The sequence below is a fragment of the Amblyomma maculatum genome, chromosome 1 (genome assembly GCF_055883805.1).
Source record: "Amblyomma maculatum isolate TAMU_Amacu chromosome 1, ASM5588380v1, whole genome shotgun sequence".
Lineage (NCBI taxonomy): Eukaryota > Metazoa > Arthropoda > Arachnida > Ixodida > Ixodidae > Amblyomma > Amblyomma maculatum.
The window spans coordinates 241,435,319-241,458,862 of record NC_139344.1 but is presented as its reverse complement, the minus strand read 5'-3'; the positions used below and the strand labels follow the sequence as shown (position 1 = coordinate 241,458,862).

Sequence of the window (23,544 nt, the reverse complement as noted above, 5' to 3'; positions counted from 1 at the left end):
AGGGGATGTGGGGGGGGGGGGGGTTAAAGACTTTTGAAAAGGTGAGGAACATAGTCAGAATTGGTTACACAAGTTTGACGTTCTCGGGTAGCGAAACGGTACTTTGTAGGCATTGAAGGCCCTCGATTGCAATGGCCACACTCCGAGGATATTACCCTCCGTCAGAGACTGAGGATATATACAGTTCAGACTGCGCTCACACGGCATGTGTAAGGTAGTTTCCTCAAATCCACATGCCACAAGTAAGGCTGTGTGCCATGCCCATGATGAAGTAGTATTGCTTTGTAAAAGGATCGGGACATGTATACAGCACAGCAATGTTGTTTCGCGTCGCAGTATGTTAGGCTGAAGGCAAAGACGTAGTATATAGTCCAATGTATCTAAGTGACGGCCAAAAACTCGCTCGTGGGTACGCAGTAAGTATAATGAGCTCTTGCGCCAGCCTCCGAAGCCTATCGTCAGTCTTTGATACAGGATATTAGTCACACGAAGTCCGTCAATGTGGGAGGATCAGGCAGCTTTGTCCACGCGGTGATTGATTTCTTGTGATGTCGCAGTGCCCTGGCAGCCATTGACAAAGGTCGTCATTACCTTTGGTTATTGCGCCATGGTACAGTTTGCGGATTGCTGAAACGAGTCCTTCACGCGAACCGGCTCATATTGCAGAGGGGGGTCCGGGGCATCCTCGGTCCCACACCAATATTCAAGATAGGGGCTGTTGAAAATGAGTCACTAAATGCATCTAATCCAGTCCGCGTTGTTCTAGCTAAATTAATTTGCTGATACTGTTTCGCTGCGATCTTTATATTTGATTCACTGTCAAAACCAATTAATTATTCCTAATAATCCAACCTGAAAACGAGGTCAACGGAACCGACTGCGGTAACTTGGTAGTGAACTGAAATGTGAGGTCCGCAGAAAAGGGGAGGGGGCGCTCACATGAGAGTGGGCGATTACGCGGTGTTTTACGACGTGTTGTAGCTCTCAAGCCTTGATGGGATGCTTTGGGATCGGTAAATACGGACCATTCCTGTGGGTGTTCTCGGCAGATGAATATAAATTGCAGCCCGAAGGGCGGTTAGTTCCGCGTCCATCAAAATGTGTAAGTTCACCTTGACCAAGATGGAGCTTTGCGGTATGATCAAAACCTTGCAGAACTGGTGCAGTTAACTGAACCGTGAGCACGTGCAGACCTGCATGCAGCATAACTGTAGTTAGAAACAGATGTTCTAAAGTGATTTGACTGGCGAATTTGTGATTCGTTTGTTATTTTATTTTATTATTATTATTATTTTTTTTTTGAAGCGGTAGTCGGGAGCCGTTCCCACTTGAACCAAGTTTTGCTCATAGAAAAAAGGAGTTCAGCATGGTTTCCCCATAAAATTTCTAGGTACCCCCCCCCCCCCCCCCCTATGAATCCGTTTTGGGCCGGTAGATAGACGCGATGAGCACATATAAAAGACTTTGGTAAAGGTAGTACGTGAACTAATTACAGGAAAAAAGTACGAAATGACAGACGATCTAAGCGAGGTGCCGAATACATCCTCTCGTGGTGTCAGTAGCAATATACATATTCCTAGGCGGTGACAACTACTGCTATAGAGACCCATTTCGGAAGTCTAAGTGCAAACAGAGAACCTAAGCTCGCACGCTCTGGAGATCCGGGATGTCTTTTTCATAATGCTAACAAGTGCGGGAAAGCTGTGCCCCAGGTCGCCCAAAAATACCAAACTGTGTTGTATCCAGCGCCCTCATGCACCCCCTAACATCCCCCCCCCCCCCTCCCTAATGACTGGGAGAACGTGGACGATTTCGGTCAGACTCTGTGATGTTGAGACGGGGACTCCATCCAGTGATTCTGGTCGAAGACTACTCCAAAGAAGCGATTGGCTTCTATCGTAGCGAAAGGCTTTCCCATTTGTATAAATGGCATAGGGTGACATTGTTTTGCATATAGGCGCCACAAGAGAACACTTCTCGGTGGAAATATTCACGCTCTGCAGGCAAAGGTAGCATGCCAATATCAAGGCCGCCTTCTGAACCCTCTCATGAACTTGGGGACGCTGCATACTTGATGTCCAAATACAACTATCGTCCACCTAAATGAAGTTCTCAGCATATTGTGGCAGTAACCAGACTGAAGAGAGCAAGGTTTAAATGAGCTGGACTCAGTACTCCACATTTTGGGACTGAGTTGAGTTAGATCACGAGGAGTACTTTCGTCCGTCCTCAGGTCTGAACGAAGAACTATACTATCCGACTTCTCCGATCAATGTAATTCTATATCCAGCTGAACATTTCTTCAATGTCAGCAGTTTCTAAAGCCCCCAAATTACCTTGTACGTTATAGGTTGTCTTATGTGCCCCTGATGACTAGATACAACGCCACAGTCAATTTCTTTTTCGTCTCGCACGGATGGTATATCAGCCACATTTTCGATAGATGAGAGCCCGCGTCGAAACCCGTACGTGAATTTAGATATATTTTGTATCACTCCAGCTAACATTCCACACGTGTAAACAAAATTCGTTCTGTGACATTGCTGACGCAGCCGGCATGATGCAGGGCCTAGTGGTGATTTCCCATGTTCTTTTTTGGTTGGGTTTGATTTTAGTATTTAACGTACCAAAGTTACTCGGGCTACGAGAGATGCCGTAGTGGGAGGCTCCGGAATTTCGACCTCCCGGGGTTCTTTACGTGTACTGAGATCGCACAGAACGCGGGCGACTTGCTTTCCGCCTCCCTCGAAAAGCGGCCGCCGCGGCCGATATTCTATCTCGCATCCTTAATTGGGCACTGGTGTTTTCCCAGGTTTTAAGAGTGGAGCTAGAAATCTGGTGTTCCATTCAATAAAAACTATGTCTTCATTCCATGGCTTATACCAGTCCAAAAGTACAACAGTCTAGCCTTTTGAGCAAGGTTGGCAATGCGGAGTAGTCTCATGCACTATCGGGTATCGGCGATGACAGTCGTCTACAGCAAGCCAGCAGGACGTCATGTTCCTCCATGAAGGAGAGAAGACCGATCCGTGATCCCGAACGGGGTGAACATTCCTGCAATGCAGCTTTGCGGGTGGGGTCGATGGGTCCGTTACCGTTGCGCAGGGGTCTTCGGCTACCTTTATCCTACTACGTCTTTGGTGGACTGCGAAGAACCTGATTTGGTTTGGTTTGGTTTCGGGGTTTAACGTCCAAATCGACTAAGGCTATGAGAGACGCCGTAGTAGAGGACTCCAGAAATTTCGACCACCTGGGGTTCTTTAGCCCGCACTGGCATCGCACAGCACACGGGCACCTATAGTTTTCCGCCTCCGCCGAAAAGCGGCCGCCGAGGCAGAGATTTGATCCCGCGTCCTTGGGCACAGTAGTCGAGCGCCCTAACGACTGCGCCACCTCGGTGGGGTGAAAAACTTGAATGGATGGAGCAGTCGAGGGGATACGTTCGAAGGCCGCGAACTATATTCTACATGCGTGACGATGGCTTCCGTGTATCAAGCGTTCTCAGAATGACTTCGCAGTTGGGTTTGCAGGGCCTGAATTCTGCGATTTGTGTGTGTGTGTGTGTGTGCGTGCGTGCGTGCGTGCGTGCGTGTGTGTGTGTGTGTGTGTGTGTGTGTGTGTGTGTGTGTGTGTGTGTGTGTGTGTGTGTGTGTGTGTGTGTGTGTGTGTGTGTGTGTGTGTGTGTGTGTGTGTGTGTGTGTGTGTGTGTGTGTGTGTGTGTGTGTGTGTGAGAGAGAGAGAGAGAGAGAGAGATCAAGATTTTACAAAATAAGGTGCGCCCTAGCACAATCCAACCTGCGAGAGATATTGTGAGTCGTTTAGCGCAGTTTTATTTTTTTCGTTCACTTACGTTAATAAGAAGAAAAAATCATCTTTATTGGGTTGAGGAAGGAAGTGTCCATGCAAAAGTTGTATATCGCCTTGAAAAGCGATCAGCTACGTTGTTTCCGTCAAGATACGATTTACGTGGCTTTATTAGTTTTCGAAAAGAGGCCACGAAATACGAATACAGTCACGTGATAGGGAAGCAATCTGAGCGCTCCCAGACGACCAGTCAATGAACGAAATACGCTTATCTCTACAACGCTGTCCCGAATGGGGTTCGGCGTTTTGCGTTTTGCTTTGCGATGGTTTCAAAAAGTGCGCCCGGAATTGCTTACGCGCCGTAGAAATGGGGTGTGCATGCGCTGCTTTTCACTGAAGGCAGCTTTCGCAGAGCGTGCAAGCGGTGGCGATGACGAAGCGTCGCGTTTAGAAGTGACGTGACGAAAACACATTCATCCTCTTAGATGTGTTCCACTCGTCGAGTAAAGCTCGAAAGGTTACAAAAAAAAAAAAAAAAAAGAGCCCCGAGTAAATGTTGTAGGCAGAGCACTTCTATTGCGGTAAAAAATTCGATCGTTATGTTCTTACTTGTACCCACCTTACTTCGACAGTGGGTACATTCGATTATAAGTCCCGGACTGTCCGGGACTATTTGCTGACAGCTGTCCGGCGTTCGATTTTCCTCGGGCAGCCCGGAAGCCCCACCCACCAATAAAGCTCATGGTCCAGCAGCCATATTGAGTTAGACTCCGAGCGCATTCTGAGTACTTTTCGTGTTCCTACAGACATTATCGTGCGATAGATAATGACACAAGCTCCAGATTTGCATCTTCACTTTCTTGTCGTGATTTCTGTACAGACGGAAGCGTCCAGAGCCCCGAACACGGATTGTTTGTTTGTGCTGCCAAATTCTTCTCCTGCTTCGCAGTCTTTTCAGCGCGCAGGTCTGAATATTTCGCAAGCGAACCGCTGTGTGTTGGAGCAGCTAACGCTTATAGTAAATGTGTTTTCAAACACTTTCGTCTGCTTTCGAAATCAGTGAGCTGGGCCCTTGGAAGAACTTCGCTAGCACCAACGGCAAACTAACCCTGCACTGAGTTCTGCCAAACGCTTCGCATTCAGGCATGTCACGTCCCGTTCGCAAAAAGCACCGATTGACTGGCGACTCTGTTATCCAATACTACATGCACGCCAAAAGATAAATGTGCGTGCGGCGTCACTGCGAGAGAACTGAGCCGTGGTGACCTGATGGGGGTATCCGACTGCAAGCCCTCGTGGTAGGCGTGTGCGGGATGCCTTCACTGATGCCCTGTTTGTTCTGCTTAATCACCCTGGGACAGCAACACGGCCTGTGCGTCACATACGTAGTGCTGCATATATGCTCCAGACTTGACGTGGTGGTTGGGCGCGGGAACTCCCTCATGGCACATGGAGCCAGACTGCTGGGGAAGTGATCACCACCCTATCCTCGTCGGTCTCCATCCCTCCCGTCTCCGCCCTTTACGCCGCAAATGTTCTGTGATAAACTGGGACACCTTTCGCTCAGGTCTCGACAGTATGTCTTCAGATTCGCCGTCACTCCTCGTTGACCATACACAGAGAGCACTAAACAGCGCTACGACTACTACCTGGATTGACGTAGGTCGACCGGCACCAGATCTCGGCCTGCTTAACTTGTGGCCAGCCCGCCGTCAAGCTGAGCTGGCTGCTACGCGAGATCCTACTTCGGGGCAGGCACGTACACGATTGAATTATCTTACTGCAAAGGTTCGGAGATATGAACGCGATCTATCGTGACGCCAGTGGCATGGTGTGAACAACTTTCTGATAAATCATCGAATGCCTTACTCTGGCGAACGTTTCGTGCAATGGAACACGCTCGTCGTTCTACTGACGCAGCAACAGCATGCTTTGCGGCTAATCTGTCGCCGGGCGATTTCGCCAAAGAAGCTGCTCGAAAATGTTTCCCAAAATACGATATACTGCCTCCTTCAGCTGCAAATCTTAATTTGGCAGGTATCCCTGCAGACGTATGGAAACTACCATCTGCTGCCGACACAGATGGAATTGCGAGTCTCTTTTCGATGTGTGAGCTGCTGGCTGCAATTGACGATGCGAAACGGAAAACAGCGCCCGGCCTGGACAAAATTCAGTATGAGGTTTACAAGAACCTCAGTACTGCTGCACTTCCTCAACTACTAGACACCATAAACAAAGTGTGGCTTGATGGTGTCGTACCCGAGAGCTGGAAAACCGCTGTCGTGATCCCTATTCCCAAACCTGGGAAGCCTCCAACAGACCTCGCCAACTTACGACCAATCTCCTTAACATCAACGCTTTGCAAGCTCGCAGAGAAAATGCTAGCCACACGACTTTCTTGGTGGCTTGAACAGCACGGTTTGTATCACCCTGCTCAAATTGGATTTCGTCCATACATAGGTACAGAGGACGGGTTGGCTGTCTTGGCATCAGCGGTTCTATCATCTACCCGCAGCCGCAATGTACGTACCATATTAGCAATGGACGTTGAAAAGGCATATGACAACATCAGTCATGCTGCAATCCTGAATGCTATTGACATGCTTCATCCCCTCCGAGAGTACGCACTTTTGTCGCATCATTTTTGGACGGAAGAAAATTTGCAATACGCCTCAGCGGTGACACTGTTGGTTCATTCGTTTCACTACGTGGCGTGCCCCAGGGATCAGTATTGTCTCCGACGTTGTTCAATATTACTTTCATCCCATTGGCGTGGCGCTTACATGATATCCCTGAAATCAAGTTTTTGCAATACGCAGATGATATCACGGTATGGAGCACTCACCATGATCTTCTCACTCAAGAGGCCGTCCTTCAGTCAGCATTAGACGTAACCTCTGATTATGCATCCTCCATTGGCCTTCAACTTTGTGTGTAAAACTTCATACACGTCAGTCGCCAACCGCTGGGGACGCCGTAAACTTACCTCAAATCCAATCCGTCTCTCTCTATCAGGCACCCCAATACAAGAAAGTTCGAGCCTGAAAATTCTGGGCTTAACAATTCACCAATCAGGATCAGCGACTGCTTGGCTTTCTCAGGCAAAAAAAGCAAGTACTTCAAACTATGAGTTTAATAAGACGAATTGCACCTAAAACGGGTGGCGCTGGCTCGCCTGTTGCACGCCAGTTAGTGAGGGCGGTTCTGCAGCCACGTATTGTTTATCAGGCCCAGTTCCAGCATCTTACAAGAGCACAATGGGATCGCCTTGAAGCCGTAAATCGAGAAGCTATGAGGACCATAACATGCCTTCCACGACTCACACCGGTCGTAGAGTTACAGGAGAATGCGCAGCTCAACACCATCGATGAACTGGTGCAGCAGCGCCGCGATGCTCGCTGACTCAAGGCCACTTTGTCACATTCCACGCAAGCACTGAGGGCGTATGCAACGTCACACATTATTCTTCAGCCACCTGCGCCAGTTCTCCCTCCCTGGAAATTTATACTGTTTGGAGACAACAAGCCAACTGACATCCGCAGACCGTCTGCCAACTCAACATCGTTGCTTCGCCAGAAATTTGAAGAGCAAGATAATCACCTGCCTCAAGATTCCATAGTAGTGTACGTAGATGGAAGTCTGCAAGGCTGTGAAGCCAAAACGGCAATCTACTGTCCACGGAGACCTAGCCTGAATCAGACAACTACGTTTCATCTTTCGGAACCACTTACATCTTTCTGCGCTGAGCTCGTGGCAGTTCAGGAGGCACTCTGCTCCGTGGCTTCCATAACCATGCTCCCTACAGCACACGTTGTCATCCGCACTGACGCACTTCAAGCAGTACGTCTGCTCCGACGTGCCAGCCGCTGCCCTAAAATTTGCCAAGACATCCACCAGCTTGCGGCGCGCATCCCACAATCAATACGCATTGAGTGGGTCCCACGGGATCTGCTGCCATCCCAAAGTAAAGCTGATTTCGGAACCCGTCTCGTGAACCAAGACGCGTCAATCCCACGGCTCCTCGAAGTGGACGACGCTACCCTCCTTTTGTCAAGAAAGGAGCACCTCCGGCGCCGCACACGTGCACTTATCCCTCCGTGTGCGATATCCCTTCCCCGCGGTCTCGCCCGTGCAGAGGAGGTTGCGCTTAGGAGGATCCGAGTCGGTCTTGCCTTACACCAGCTGTCACTAGGACGTGGTCACACCGTCACACTTCCAACACTTATATCCACGCCCAGGATGCCCGATCTGTAAAAACGAAGATGTCGAGGCCGACATCCACCACTTGCTGTGGGACTGCCCAGCACTCAAACCAACACGGATTCGGCACCTGAGCATAGCTGGACTTTCAGCAACCAATCCTGCCTCATACGTCACTTGGACGCAGGGACCTCATCATCGCTCACTTATGGACTTCATTAAAACAGCCAACCTTTTTCCATTCATTTAATCATTCATTCATCCTTCATCTCATATCCTACTGATGCCCTGAGGCAATAAATATCGACTAAAAAAATACGATTGAAAGAGCTTGCAAAGGTCATGTGACGACCACACTGCTTCCTGTCGGAGCAGAAGCCGAGATCTGTCAGCAAGCATTCCGAGACTGGAAAATCGAATGTACCCAGTGTCTTACCTCGTCACCACCGCAAAACGCCAAACCCCGCTCGCGGCAGCATATTGCAGAGAAAACCGAACTTCGTACTTGAGCGCTGAAATTGCAGCCTTATCACATGGCTGTTTTTGTATTTCGCAGGCTTTCTTCGAAAGCCAATAAATAAAGCTACGTAAAACGCAGGGGTCAAGTGGATGCAGCTAGCACAGGACCAGGTTAATTGGAGGAATATGGGAGAGGTCTTCGCCCTGCTATAGCCCTACAGTGGGAATAGTCAAGCTGATGATGATGATGAAATCACAACTTAAACAACGCAGCTAGCCGTTTCCCGAAGTGACCTACACCACCGCCTATACTTTCTTCCTCAAGCTAATAAATAAACGGATAATTTACTTTTTAATATTAATTACAGTTACCAAACGAGAAAGATACTGCTGACTAGGATAACCAATTCTCAGCAGCTCACAGTTGATTTTACGGGGCTAGGGCGCACTGTTTATTTTTTTTTTAGAACCTTTGTTATATTTAGCTGGAAAACCTTGTATATTTATAGGGCGTTCCAGCGAACTTTCGAAAATTCCTGAAACTAGCGGGCTCAAAACAGAAAAAAAAAAAAAGATATTTGCAGGAACAAGCTCACTGCAGTGGCAGACATGTGCTGCCAAACTTGTAATTACCCCGCTAATTCACATTTAATTAACTCAGCTGGGTGGTTAGTCCCGATGTGGAGTTCGAAAACGTGTACAAGACGATGCCATATCAGTCTTCGAAGCGAAGAAAAACATTTTCTGGAGCCCTGCAGCGCAAGAAAATCTGAGTTTTTTCCACTAGCAGCCTAAACCTAAACTGAGAGCGCAGGAAGCTCGGTACGGACGTTCTGTGACGACGTGTGCAATGGCTATGGATGATGATGATGATGATAAGCTCTCTGTTTACTCCCAAAATAGGGGAACCAGCCGAAAGACTGGTTGCACTGCTTAGAGGAGGTCAGCAGAGATCCCTTGGGACTCTGCGGCCTCCAATGCGCGCAAAATGAGCTGGTGCTGTTGGGCGAGCTCGATGGTACTCGCATCCACTGTAGCTTAATTGTCTGCGTTGTGTTGTGTACGTGTCCACATCATGTGTATGAAAGTGGCCGGTTGTGAGCAGTGTTTGCACGTAGGTGCCGTAAGATTTGGGAAATGAAAGGTTCCTGTTTGTATTTTGCGCCAATGGACGGCCTCGCGCCGGGATAGTTCCCGGTGTGCAAGGGGGTATAGACACCGTTCGAGCCGATAATGCTGGAGGATGTCTGTGTACGTAACAAGGCGTGAATGAGTGCCTTGGGGAATGTCAGAGGAAGCGGCAGGCTGAGGAGGGTGCTCCGCCCAGTAGTTGAGTTCCCGGGCTAGAGCATGCGCCTGTGCGTTCCCCCTGAGCGCCTCCTCATTGGCTAGGGCCCATATGAGAAGACGAATTGTAGACGGTAAGGGAAGAGATCGGAGGATAGTGTGTGCCTGTCGGGATATACAACCTGCATCGAAGTTACGAATTGCTTGTTGAGAATAGCTAACGACTACTTTGATGGAGGGGTCGGTCAGAGCTAACGCGATGGCAGCCTCTTCCGCGGTGGTATCAGTGTTGAGGACGCTGCAGGCATTATGCCAGTTTCGGTGCGGTGCCAATGCAACCGCAACCGTAGCGGGGCGAAGGGTGTGGTGGGAGGCATCTGTGTATGTAACGTCGGGACGACCGGCAAAACGTTTCTGGAGTTGCCGGGCTCGGTCGCCTCTGCGCTCTGTATGATACTCTGGATGCATACGTTTGGGAAGCGGAGGTATACAAACTGATGATCCTCGGGATCTCCAACCCAGTCGAAGAGCTTATTGAAGCGACTCTAACTTCCCAATATGAGCGCCTCTCGCTGACACATGCGGGCCGCGCAGTGCTGCGCCAGGTAGGAATCACCCTCTGAGGGAGACTTCACGCCTGAGCAGAGACTCATTCGTATACCTCCCCTTCCCAATGTCTACGGCGCTCAGCTCTGTCTCGCGGCTTGGTGCAAGGCCAACCATTGCCGAAAGCGTGGTGGTTGTTTTTGAGAACGACGGAGCGAAATAAAAATCATGACGCGTCACAGTAGAGCAGGCAGTTTGAATTTGGCGCCGTAGCTACTGCTGATGTCATCATCGAACGATCGAACCATCGAACGTCATGCCTGTACCAATTTTGCTGAACTTTTCGTGAACTCGACCTGCACGACGTTTGCACGTTTTGAAACGAACGGCGTAGTGCAAAGGGCGCCATGTTGCATAGCTGAAAAGAATGGCGAAGTGCAGCACCACATTACCTTCTAGAACACTGTAAGCGCATGAACCAGTTCACGTTCACCGGTGGCCGTCGCGAGAACTATAGCGGCGCTATTAGGGAGCCTACATCACCACCTCTTGCTCCTTGCCGGGCGCGTTGTCTGCTACTCGCGGCACGGAAGCGTGGAGCGGGAGGCACACACGTAGCTTTTGCATGCTGCCGTTGCACTCTACATGGCAGCAGAAAAATTATAACTATGCAGTCACATGAAGCCACAGCTTTGGCTTCGAAGCCACGCATTACCTTGGAGAACTCGCTTGTATTAGGCGAAATTCCCTTGTTAATGCCGTAAAACAGCGCCATCGGCTTGCTCACAAGGACCTTTTCTTGCATCACTCCCTGGTTTGTGTTTTGTGTTGTGTTCTTTCAGGGCATAGTTTCTGTCATGCAACAAATCAGTCAAATTTTCTGTGCATAAGAGCACTCTAACGTTTGAAGGTAACGCAAAAAGCTGGTAGCCTGTGCAGCCCGTTCAATCCCATAGAAATAAACCATAGACCAACCAAACTTTTAGTTCGTTTTGTCCCATAACTCGCTGTATCCATGTTCGTTATAGCGAGGTTCGACTGTATTGTGTTTGATGAAAAATTAGCGTTAGCGCGCCTAACTTTCCCTAGTCATCTTTTGTTGTATGTGATTTTGTATTGCGTCAACAGCAAAAGCCTTGTTTACAATGAATGCGCTTGTGAATTATGAGCTCACATGTTTGGTTGATAGCATATTACGAGCTCATTAAGAACCTTAATAAGCTTTTGCGCTTGCCAGCCTCACAACCATGCAGTTGAAAAGCCATTCGGCGTGATTCCTCAGTGCAGGCAGGCGTTTGAAGTGCCAACCATTGCAAGTCTGGAAAGCCTAGTAGACGCCGACCTATCCTCTTCTGAGTTCTTTAAGTCTGTATATTTTAACTGCGACATATTTTCTTTTTTTTTTTTGTCAGCTGCCGCAGCTCACAGCATAAATTTTATACGCCGCATGCTCAATTATTTTGAAGATGTTTGCATTTTTGTGATCATCTTCTGGTCGAATTTCTCTGCAGTTGGTACGTCTCCTCTTTTCGCATTAGCTCCGAGTTGCAACACCCATGCACAATTTTGTTTCATCGACCTGCTTCAGAAGAGCTTCTACGTAACCAAACCTCAATTCAGAATAACGGCCTGGAGAGCGAGTTGGTGCATGATGGAATTGAACGGCGGCGCAACACGGAAACGGACACACACATACATTGTGCGCTTGTGGTGTCCCATTCTTGTCTGTGTCCGTTTCCGTGTTGCACCGCCGTTCAATTCTAAACCTCAATTCACATGAGAATTTTATGCGCAACTTATAATTGCCGTGACAACCGCTCAACAATGACAAAAGTCAATGACAACAAGCAAATTTCCTTGCCCTCATTGCTCTTCTGTTTCCTCATCGTGAAAATGCTAAAGTTCCGTCGAATTGCTGGCATTGCGACGAACTCAAAATGATTCAGATTGAAATTCGTTTTTGCAGCTTAGCTGTCCGAACTGCGCTACGCACACTGATAGGCTCTTGGAATTTTGCAAGTTCTCTTCGGTACTGCTGTCGAAATACACGGGGCAGTGCGATTTTCGGGCTTTCTTTACGGTCTAACGCCCTTTGCATTTGAAATATGTGCCAGCAAGGAAATACAGCCTCGCTACACAAGCTACACCACGAGAGTACTTCAATATAGTTCCTCTTCCAAATGCAGATCAGAAGCTGTTCAATTCGAAATCAGTTATGGTTTTTTGTGCAGAGCTTGTGTCCATCTTCCAATCTCGAGGGGCCTATCAGTGACCCGAAGGTCTGTTCATACCACCAATTTTTGGCATCGAGAGGCTGCCAAATACTTTGGCAAAGCGATAAACACCTATTTGGTTTGATTTTAGGCGAAATTGGCACACATCTTGCTGCATATCCTACATTTACAGTGAACAGCATAAAATTGGAGGCACACATATCGGCGGTTTGAATCCCTATCACTAACTGGACTCAAACTAGACAAGAAGGTGGATGCAAATAATCGAAATTGCATTGCACCACACTGAACGCGGAACAATGAACGGCTACGTCAAATTTTATTACGAAATGACGTACGCATTTTTTCGGATACGTTTTGCTCAATTGTGGGTTAAGGCGACTGAGATGCTTTTCGCCTGAACCAGCTGCGTACGACAATGCGCAATAAAAAGAAATGAAGCAGAGGAGCAGACAAGACAACGCGTAGCAACCCATGCCTGACATTACTAGAATGTTGGTGCTGGTGAAATAGTTGACAGCACTGTCACACTTGCTTCACAGAATAACACGAGAAATTTCGCATCACACAAATGCGTTCCCTAAGGTAATGCGTGGCTTCGAAGCCAGAGCTGACGTATGTTATTTTACTGTAGCCATGTAGAGTGCAACGGCGGCACGCCACAGCTACGTGCGTGCCGTGCCGGCCGTCCCACACCTCACGGGTAGTAACATTATACCCACGTTGTACCGAGCTTCCTGCGTGTCTCTTGCGCTCAGTTTCAGTTTCGTATGAAAAAAAAAAAAAAAAAAAAAAGCGTTGGATTTCCTTGCGTTGCAGGGCTTTAAGAAATCAGTTTTTCTTCACTTAAAGAACTCATAAAGCATCATCTTATTCAAGGCTTTGAACACTCCATTTGGATTTACAACACAAATGCGATAATAAGGGCTTTACAGAAAGTTGCGACGCCGAGACCAAGTTTTTTTGCTGCAAATATCATTTCTTTTCTATTTTTAACCCATTGTTTTTAGGATTTTTGAAAGCGTTCGTTGAACACCCGATATAGATACACGTAAGTTCAAGAATGTAGATCGCAACTGCTGTTTTGGCTGTAGACTGATATAGTCGCAAGATTTAGATTAACGTGCGACTCACTAATGAGAATGGGGAATTGAGTGAGTTATGTAAACATACTACGAATATCAGACATACAAATTAAAACATCACTGTGACGTGCATTATCAGCGGCTATTAAATAACTTCAGATGGACAAAATTAACATAAAGCCTTCCACTACGCCCTCTCTCCCCCTCCATTCCCACTTCCGTGGACACAGGTCGTGCTCAGCATCTACTCGCTGCGGTGGCTGTGGTTGAGCACCTGGCTACGCATGCCCTGTGGTGCAAGTGCGCGTCAAAGAACATCTGACGGCCGAAACTATTTTGGACAGAACTGCCTCCACTATGATGTCCCTCTTCTTCCTTTACTCCCCCTTCCATTCATCGCTACCACAACAGCGTGGTTGAGGTGTCTACTGAGAAATGTGAAAAGTTCCTGTGCCTATTTATTTTCCTCAAAATTGATTTCCACCTGTTAAAATTAACTCGATCTGACACCCAGGGCCATTCCGTGGCACGATGCGGGAATGCTACCACGACGTATGTGATGATGTCACGGCACTGACAAGCGTCAATTTGCAGTTTGCCCAAAAGACTACAGACTCGCTCATTTCGACAATTGTCGATTTGGCTAAAGGATCTTGCAATGCAGGTAAGAAAACTGGACACTCATTCATGTGACACCTGCAAATATAGGCTTGTCTCTTCAAAACCAAACACTTACACACTTTTACTTACTTTACTTATAGTAAGTAAAGTAAAAAAATAAAGTCTGACTTTCCGACAGGGAAAAACACAGTGCCCCAGACAATCTTCTTGTGCTACTAGTACCACATACAACAAACAAGTTTCATTAGCAGGAGTGAACACAAAACCTGTAAAAACACTTTGTTGATAGTTTTTTTTTTTCCTTTGATATCTCAAAAAAGCATATGTCATGCCCGAGAATGAAGCTGTGGCCAACTACACGATTACACAGCTCCGAATGCTGCGGGCTGTTAAAACAAAAGCATTTAATGCACTTTTCTCAGTGCCAACAGTCAAATTCCAAGGTTCCATAACTCACCCATTTTTCTCTAACTATAAGCTGCCAAATTGCTTACAAATCAACTGTGGCTACACGAACTTTTGCCAGAATTTCATATTTCACATTCAATGTGGTCTCCCCTACGTGAGGGTAAATAAGCACCAATTTTAGTCACAAGATCAGACCAACAGAACCAGAGCTTCGACACTCCGCTTATCCACCCTTTTGCAACTTGACGCCAGCATTCATGAAAGAGAGAATAAAGCACCACTACAGGCCCCAAGCTTAGATTCTTTAATTAGCTGTAGGGCATTGCACAGGCCTCATTTTGAAGCCTGTGCCTGAGCAAAGCTTGCTACATTATCTCCTCTACTGAGCCCAGGCCCGACCTGGCCCTGCTCCTGCAGCAGCTCGAGATTAATTGCTCAGTGTTTGCAAGAAGACTCCTGCAAGACAGTGGTTGACAGAAACACTTAGGTTACAATAAAAATTGAAAAAATATGTAAGGTAAACACAAAAAGAAGAAAAGGTAAGGCGTGTTCACCTGTTAGGCTCTTTGAGCGATTTTGTTGTCTGTGTGCAGCCCCAAAATTACGACTCATGACATGAGTCAAACGAAAAAGGTTGCATGCAGGCGTATTAAACAACTACATTACTCCTGGAGCTTTAATTATCACTTATTTTTTTACAGCCCGCAATGGCTAAATATCAAAACGTCATTGAAGTTGTTGCAATGGCTTTTTTTTTTTGTAAGCATGATTAGCAAAACTGCTTGTTTATTGCAGAGTATGTGCTAAAAGACCCAGTGTAGCCTAAATCAATCTGCACTCCCGCAATGGCACTTTTCGCAGTGAGTTCTTGGAATGCTGACACAATCAAAGCCGACCTTGGAACATATGGCTGCCTGTCGAGCAATTGAATAGAGATCCTTCTCCAGTGGTTCTTGCGAGGTTGCAAATATTCAGTCACGAGCATCAATACTAAACCAAGAGTATGCTAGGGGACTTTTGGTAGATCCCCCAGCACGTGCTGATACCTGAGGCCACCTAACGACCCAAGTCAGTGGTGATCTTCAACAGCTGTTCAGTCAGTGAAAAATGTAATTCCGATTTAAATTATCTGATGATGATAAAGCTCAGTCAACAAATTAAGCAGTTAAGCTTTCTCTCATTATGAATCAGTGAAGGCCTCGCAGAAAATTTTTACTGCCTTGATTTTTTTCGTTTTCGAGACGTTCTGGGCAGCAGGCCGAAAACAAAAGCAAAAAGTGCCAAAAAAAAATTAAAAGCAGGAAAATTCAGCTAACTAACACTAAAATATGATCAAACAAGATCTACGTAACTTTTTTTTTCTCAGCCTACACTATGGCAGTTTCATATGACCAGCTGCCAGAATGCCCCATGCATACTTATAGCCCTGTAATAGCGAATCGAAAATCAAGACACAGGCCTCTGAATATGGTGTCAAAGCCAGGCTCAGGCTTGGTGAAATAATGCATTTTCCAGCCCGGTCCAAGCCTGCTTAGTGCTATAATTAATTAATTGTACAATAGTGCACAGGCAAAAGATGAAACTGCAAAATGCCAGGTTTCACACTCATTAGTGCAAGCTCTTTCTTGTTCATAGCACACTGTGCATGGTGATGCCTACTTGCATATTTCAGCAAACCCATGCTTTCTTGCTCCTAAAATAGAGGTAAACAAATCATGTGCTGGTTTTGCTGATTGACAGTGGCACCTCTTTTGCAGCACAGAGTTCTCCACTGCAACTAAATCAGTGGCAAGGTAACAATGCATCAAGAAAAGGCATATTGCAGATACAGACAGCCATTACCCTGTGTGTATTCGCATCAGTCATTATGTAAATAAAATCCAATGTTTACCAAAAGAAAGTTTTGTGCATTCAGAATCACATGAAAAAAAGAAAGAAAAACACGTTCAGCTTACTCATTTGTGCGGTACCAACACTTTTTCATAACCTTATTTATTGCATTTCTGCAAACATGATTGGTTTCAAGTTGCCATTGGTGCTTCACGATTTCCCAGATTATGGCTTTGAAGGAAATTTAAGTGCTAATCAATTCTCAAGAAAAGCTACAAAGTCTGTGAGCTTTGCCAACTGTTCTTCACTTGGAGTTGAATCTTCATGCCTAGCAGCTGCCAATAGAAAAAGAAACAGTGGGTGTAAGAGTGCAAGGATTATTTCAAGGTTATCATATAGTGACTAATAAAACCAATAAGCATTTCCATCTAATGAATGACAAAATAAGGCAAATATACAACAAACTTGGAACTTCTGAGATGAAAACAAACAGCCAAATCTAGGTTCTATCCCCAAGGTTACTGTACAAGAGTTTCATGTCATTAAAGTTCATTGGCAATGCAAACTATAATCAGACGCAACTCAGAAAAAATGTGGCTTTCACCCCTCAAAGGACCAGCTAAATAGTTTCATCACAGCTTAAATGGATTATATGCGACACCACGAAAATCAGACAATGCCATTTCTCAAAGGCCTCCTTAGCAGAGCATCTGCCACGTTTTGCTCGGGAGATATATGAATATAGTCAATAAACTCTGTTGCATGCATGATAAAGATACTGTTCTGTAGGTCTTTGCATAAAAATATGTGTTCACAGAAAGAGCTTCCACCCAGTCCACTATAACACAGAAGCAATTCCTACCTGTGTACTTTGGTAAGACCATACCACTTGCAACATCAACAACCCACCCTAATGGACATACAACTGGAAAGCAAGTAAGAAAAGTAAGCATTATGTAGCCCAGCTTCCTACTGCAAACATTCCTGAAGTTCTTACCAGCTGCTAGGTCAGGTTTGGGAACACCCAGAAAAGAGGAGGCATCATCAAGAGAAATAGAAGAATATGCCTTGGCCACCAGCGTTAAGGCCCTCCGTCTTGTGCGTTCTGCAAGGTATGTATTTATTTATTCGAGATACCATGAGGGTTCAGTGGTTATTTAATACAATGGGGGTGATTTGAAGTACAAAGAGATGCCACGTGCAAACCAAATTCAGCTAACTAAAATAAGACAAAATTCAGTGGAAATAGTAAGACAGAACAGCTCAGTTTGCAGCCAACATAATGTTAGTTGATTAGTTACAGCGTTTAACGTGCCAAAGAGGAACAACATAGTGAAGGGCTCCAGAAATTTTGACCATCTGTCACTACTACTTACGCAGAATGCAAGGCACATTAAAATACCTGAGAAGAAATTCAAGAATCATGATGGGTGACAAAAGTTGTTCAGGTGACTGCAACGTGCAATTCAATGGTGACAAATTAAAAGCACAAAAACAAACAGCATACACATTTCCCTAAGAAGAACTCAGAAGAGATTTCAAATCAGCCCTGGGCTGAAAAAACAGCAAATGAGCCTGGAAATAATCAGCTGCTGAAAATTGACACACATTATGATCAGCACGGGTCAACACGGGTGTCCAAGTCAGCTCAGTTAACACCCTCTCCAAGCCAATGAGGCAGGCCCCAACAAGTTGCCCATCTGAAATGTGAAGTTTTTAGATTTCTGGCAAAATAAATTTATAATGTTTCAAGGGTGAGATAGTATGCTTCAAGACAGTTTCTTGCATTTACTAGACAAACACCAGTTTAGGCATTCAGTAAGGATTGTACAGAGTGACGACCGCACAGTGAAGCGAAAGAAGGGGGGGGGGGGGGGGGGGGCACATGAAGCACTATCTCCAGGCCCATCTGTGCCTGCACAACTTCGCTTCAATGTGCGGCCGGGTAAGACATAACGTAATGGCACTTTGAAGTGAGCGACCACCTGCTCGCGTGTTCGCACTAAAGGTGGAGTTATACTCAGACGTTTTTGCCGCACAGGCAAGCGCCGGTCGAAGTTGGCGACGCCGCACCAAGCACGAAACCGGCTCCCTACAGTGAAACCGGTTCTACCGCGGAGAGACACCTGCAGCTGGACAGGCGCGTGCGTAGAAGGCGAGAAGCAACGAGGGGAGAGGGTGAACGTGCGGCCTTCCCCGAGCAACATTCTCTCAATACCCCGGCGCGACCTGCGCGAAATGCATCTGGATACATTTGGCGCCGGGTGCTGTCGGACCATGCCGGAAGCCGCCGCACGCGCCGGCGTCGAGCGCCGCCGGAGTGTAGCAGGTCGCGTTGTGGCCGACGTGACGTCGCCGTGCCGCACGCGCGCACTACGTCGGAGTATATCACTGCCTTAAGAGTGGACCACCCTGTACACGAGCAAATAGCACTACGAAGTAATGAAATTTAATTTTGCAAGCTGCATGCCAAATTTGAGCATACGCAGTAATACATAAATACTGTCAGCAAGCTTCGATGCCATGCTCTGTGGCCTGTAGCAAGTCATTCTGAGAATGTTTTCAGGCCAGGCTCAGCTTTGCGTTTTGCTGCATCTGAAATTTTCTTTGTTGCTGATAGCATCCAATAGAAAGCATTGAAAACATCCCAAGTAAAACTCAATGAGGCCATATTTTTAGAAACATTACCCTCTGGGATCAGCTGCTGGCAAACAATATAGCTTTGGAGCACGAGCATGCCCAGTAGGTACACAGGACATGAAAGGCAGAAAAGTAGGATTAAGTACAAGTGATCTGTCGAGAAAAAAAAAGGGTAGCATACTAAATTAAGTACTTTGGCACTGCCAAAATGCTTGACATGTACCTCAACACATAGTACAACAGATACCATGACAAATCAGCAGTGCATAGCATGACCGCAAGTAACTGTTGGTTGATTTACAGGGTTTAACGTCCCGAAATGACTTAGGCTACGACGAATGCCGTAGTGGAGGACTCCACAAATTTCGACCACCCGGGGTTCTTTAACGTTCGCTGACATCACACAGCACATGGCCAGAATTTGATCCCGCATCCTTGTGCACAGTAGTCGAGCGACCCAACCACTGCACCACAACGGCGGGGCAGCAAATGATGGGTCGTATCAGAAATCACGGAAAGGTACTACATTCCTCCAGGAGCGAGTCTTGAAGAGGAAGTAGACGAGAGCAATGCACTTTGGTTGCTAAGCATATTGTGAAGGAAGCTCACATAATGAAAGATTCAAAGGGTGCTAAATAATGCATTCATAAAAGGCATATTCAAGAAAATTCCCTGTAATATATTACACTTACCTCCAAGTTCTTGCATGATAGGTTTGATGTCATCTGGCCACTCTTGAGCTAAACCAGTGTAAATTGCTGGAAAATCCTTATACCAGAGCGCCTGACCAACTTTCCAAATGTTTCCCAGCTCTGGGTGCGACTATTGAAAAGGAAAATAAAGGTCTTGACAAATTCAGTAAATAGAATAAAGTTTACATCATAAGAATATAAACTTTACACACATACAAGGCCGGGTTTATGGGTTAACTCTAGGAGGGGGAAATTGAAGGGCGAGGGGGGCTGATTTGAACCTTGTATTTGTTGTACTTTTTTTGTAGAGAAAATGAGGGTCAGCTACTTTCCTAAGTAAAAAATCCCTGTTTAGGGTGAAAGGGGAAGCAATTGAATCTACCCTTGCACACGACATGCACACTAATTCACACCAGCTATGAAACTCAAAAGTAAATAAAATATATGAAAAGAACAACTCAGAACTAATGCACTGAGGTAGCACCAGGGGATCACCTTTAACTTATGAGTGCTCCCATATAAATACTGTGGCACATTATTTTAACTCCATGACTGTCAGAACCATAAATGCTGTGTATTGCAATTAAACATTTAGGCCAACTCAATCTAAATTTAAAGTAAAAAATCGATATTATGACTCTTTCTAGGAATGTTGATGTTTGCCCTGCAGCAAAAGATGCATTTCTTGATTAGAAAAATGCATCAAGAATTTTCCCTTCACTCGATTTAGTCTATGCCATAAAGGGCTCAGTGATCACCATTTTGGAGTGAATGGTACTGCAGTCTAGCCTGTCGGATATGCAACCAAAAATGTGTCAGTCTGGTTGCAAGACCAAGCCAGTGATGGCAACACCTGTATTTAATTTCTTGATGTTTTGTAGCTTAATAGCGCCACTTTTAGTCATTACAATGCGGTAATCTAACAGCACAGGCCAATTTAACTTGTTGTCAAAACAAGACACTGAATAAGCTATGGAGTTTAACATCTTGGAGTAACACATGCGCTATGAGGGATGCTGTTGTCGAGGGTTGTGGATAAATTTAAACCACCCAGGGTTTTTTAATGTGCGCCGACATCACACAGCCCATGTTAAAGAGCCTTGAGTGGTTGTCTACAGCCATTTGTTATGCTATACAGCATACAAGACACAAGTATACTTTTTGTTCCCTCCTCAGCTGGGCAGGAATGGCAAATTAAGAACTAATTCCTCAATAGAAGTAATCCTGCAGGATGGCAAATTAAGAACTAATTCCTCAGTAACAGATGTAATCCCAAATGTGTATTAAGTACAATTACTGTGCTCTGGACATTCACACATTTAAGACAAAATGTTTTGCAACTTTTTATTCCGAGTGATTTGACTAGTTCTGCTATATTCTCACATGAGTTTTCTGACAAGACGTGCATCAAAGGTGTACACTGAAACAGCAACAGGATCCCTGGCTCACACATGTTCAATTTCCTCATTAACATACAAACACATTTAGTGCTTCCCCGCACTAGAATTAAATGACATACTTGTTTCATTTCCGGAGGAATCCTCTTCCACAGAAATTTGGCGTTTGGCCTAACAAGTCGAAAAAAAAAAATTACTTTAAGGTAATTCTCATAAGATATTTGAAAGTATAATGAAAAGGAATACAAACAGGTCATTTTGAAGGAGGTAGATTGCTAGCAGTTGGCCATATGTTTGTGGACTTGCAATGCCATCAGCAGCCTGGAGTGAAGATAGTTGAGTGGTCGTAAATAATAGTAAATTCACAACACGACAAGTTCCTTTAATAGGAGAGATGAAAAATTTGCCATTTACTGCTCCCCCCATCTTCGAGCACGTACCTCTTACCGATGACATTACGGTTAAGAGCGCGAGAACGGCGTCTAACTAGTTACACATAGTGCTTGCTTACGCAACGACATTACGGCACTGATGGTACAAATGCGCGTAAACCAAAAAATGACCTTAAGTAACGATCACATGTATCGGTAGTAGCCGCACCTTGCAAGTCCCACCGTATACATTTAGATCTCATTAAAACATCGCATATCATGTATGCAACGAGAAATACAAGCACAAAACACCGTTCATCACACATGAGGACAATCTATCATCGAACCAACCAGACATGCGATACAAATAACAAAAGGCTCACGCACATTTGACCATGGCAGTACCAGTATGTAAAGTTATTAATTCAATTTCATTGCGGCAACCCCAGTATACGGCTTAAGGATTGAAAAGGTGCGAAATGTAAACCAAAGGTAAGTATAGCACAGATACCACACAGCAACACGTTCAGCAGCAAATTCAGAGGCGGTATCGCTCGTGGTACTCAAGCGCAGCCGGCGTAGTATATAAACACGGCTGCTTACACGCGTCACTTCGTTTGTTGTCATCGTAACACAAAATGCGACAAGAGTGCGAATCCGCGACATTCGAACAGCGCAATGTTTACACAGGAAAGATGCATAAGGTGGGACATTTTGCCTGCCTACCTCCAACTCTTGCTGTTCAAGGTCTGCAGCCAGCTTAGAATATTCTCGCATCCTAGCATCGCCACTTCCATCGACAACTACAGCCATTCTGGACAATACAGAAACCAGAGAAATGACGCTGAACGCACTGAACCTCTTCGATCACCAGCGCATCGCGTCCATCATGGCAGTGTGGACTAATGGCTCAATGGTGAGCTCGGCTCGGCGTGGCTCGACTGCTCGGCCCAGCTCGGACGCTCCCCAGCATGGTCCCCAGCACGTCCCCAGTCATGTCCCCAGTGCCTGCCGCCGCAGTGGCATCGCGCGCACCCATCTGCTTCAGTGTGTGGCCGCGTGGTAGCGCTAGCTTACACTACAACACATGACACTGTTATGACACTGCTTCTCCAACTACTCCACTATCCTACTGCATGAACGACCGCACCAGCCAACGGGGTCTCGGGCTTAGGACTCTACCTGCTCTACCCAGCGATTTCCTGCTTCTCCTCCCTTTCCACGGACCACTTCTTGGCTGCACAGAGAGCTAAGCCGTTTTCCCGCCACCTATGCAATTGGGTTTCGCTGGCCGGCCCGACGTTACATACACGGATGCCTCCCACCAACCACAATTCGCGCCGCTACGCGGTTACAATCGCATTGGCACCTCACCGAAATTGACACAATGCTTTCAACGTCGTCAACACCGCAACCATTACCACCGCGGAAGAGGTTGCATCGCGCTAGCTGTGATGGTGGTGGTACAAACTTTATGAGTCGAACAGGTAAAATACTAGGTCTGGGCCGACTCTGATCGACCCATCCACCAAAGTAGATCGTTAGCGTCTCTCCACAAGTCATTCGTAACTTCTATGCAGGTCGTATCTCCTGACAGGCACAACTATCCTCCGATATCTCCCCTTACTGTCTACACTTCGCTTTGTAGCGAGAGCTATATTGGCCAGTTTCACCGTTTCGCGTATCTCCAACAGGTGCAGTATGCACATGCACGAGGAGCCGAGTGACGTCTGAGCACGCAACGCCTTGCCAAGCGGAGACGCCAAGATGCAGAGCGCAATAATAATAATAATAATAATAATAATAATAATAATCAATTGGTTCACAGGAAAGGAAAGGCGCAGTATCTGTCACACTTGCTATGTGGACACCTGAACCGCGCTGTAATAGAAGGGAGGAAGGTGGGAGAGAAAATGGAAAGGGATAAAGAGGAGCCGTAGTGGAGGGCTACGGAGTAATTTCGACCACCT

The 23,544-nt window shown here is 46.3% G+C and overlaps 2 protein-coding genes across 2 annotated transcripts in view; one reads left to right on the top strand and one right to left on the bottom strand.

Annotated features, from left to right (window-relative positions):
- The window catches only part of LOC146206056 (uncharacterized), a 43,570-nt gene extending 27,050 nt beyond the window's left edge, over positions 1-16,520 (top strand). The window contains exons 7-8 of the mRNA XM_084608430.1: positions 14,130-14,279; positions 16,402-16,520. Of these exons, the coding sequence (XP_084464556.1) occupies positions 14,130-14,279; positions 16,402-16,517 (266 nt within the window). The 3' untranslated portion in view covers positions 16,518-16,520. The remainder of the gene's footprint in view (positions 1-14,129; positions 14,280-16,401) is intronic.
- A 75-nt stretch (positions 16,521-16,595) lies between these two features.
- LOC146206055 (COP9 signalosome complex subunit 8-like) lies at positions 16,596-22,536 on the bottom strand. Its single transcript, XM_084590713.1, has 7 exons — positions 22,301-22,536; positions 21,454-21,524; positions 21,326-21,374; positions 19,807-19,936; positions 17,472-17,579; positions 17,337-17,399; positions 16,596-16,809 (listed from the first exon to the last, which is right to left on the bottom strand). Exons 1-7 carry the CDS (start codon positions 22,385-22,387, stop codon positions 16,730-16,732), a joined length of 588 nt encoding a protein of 195 aa, XP_084446839.1. The 5' UTR covers positions 22,388-22,536; the 3' UTR covers positions 16,596-16,729.
- Between the last annotated feature and the right edge of the window lie 1,008 nt (positions 22,537-23,544).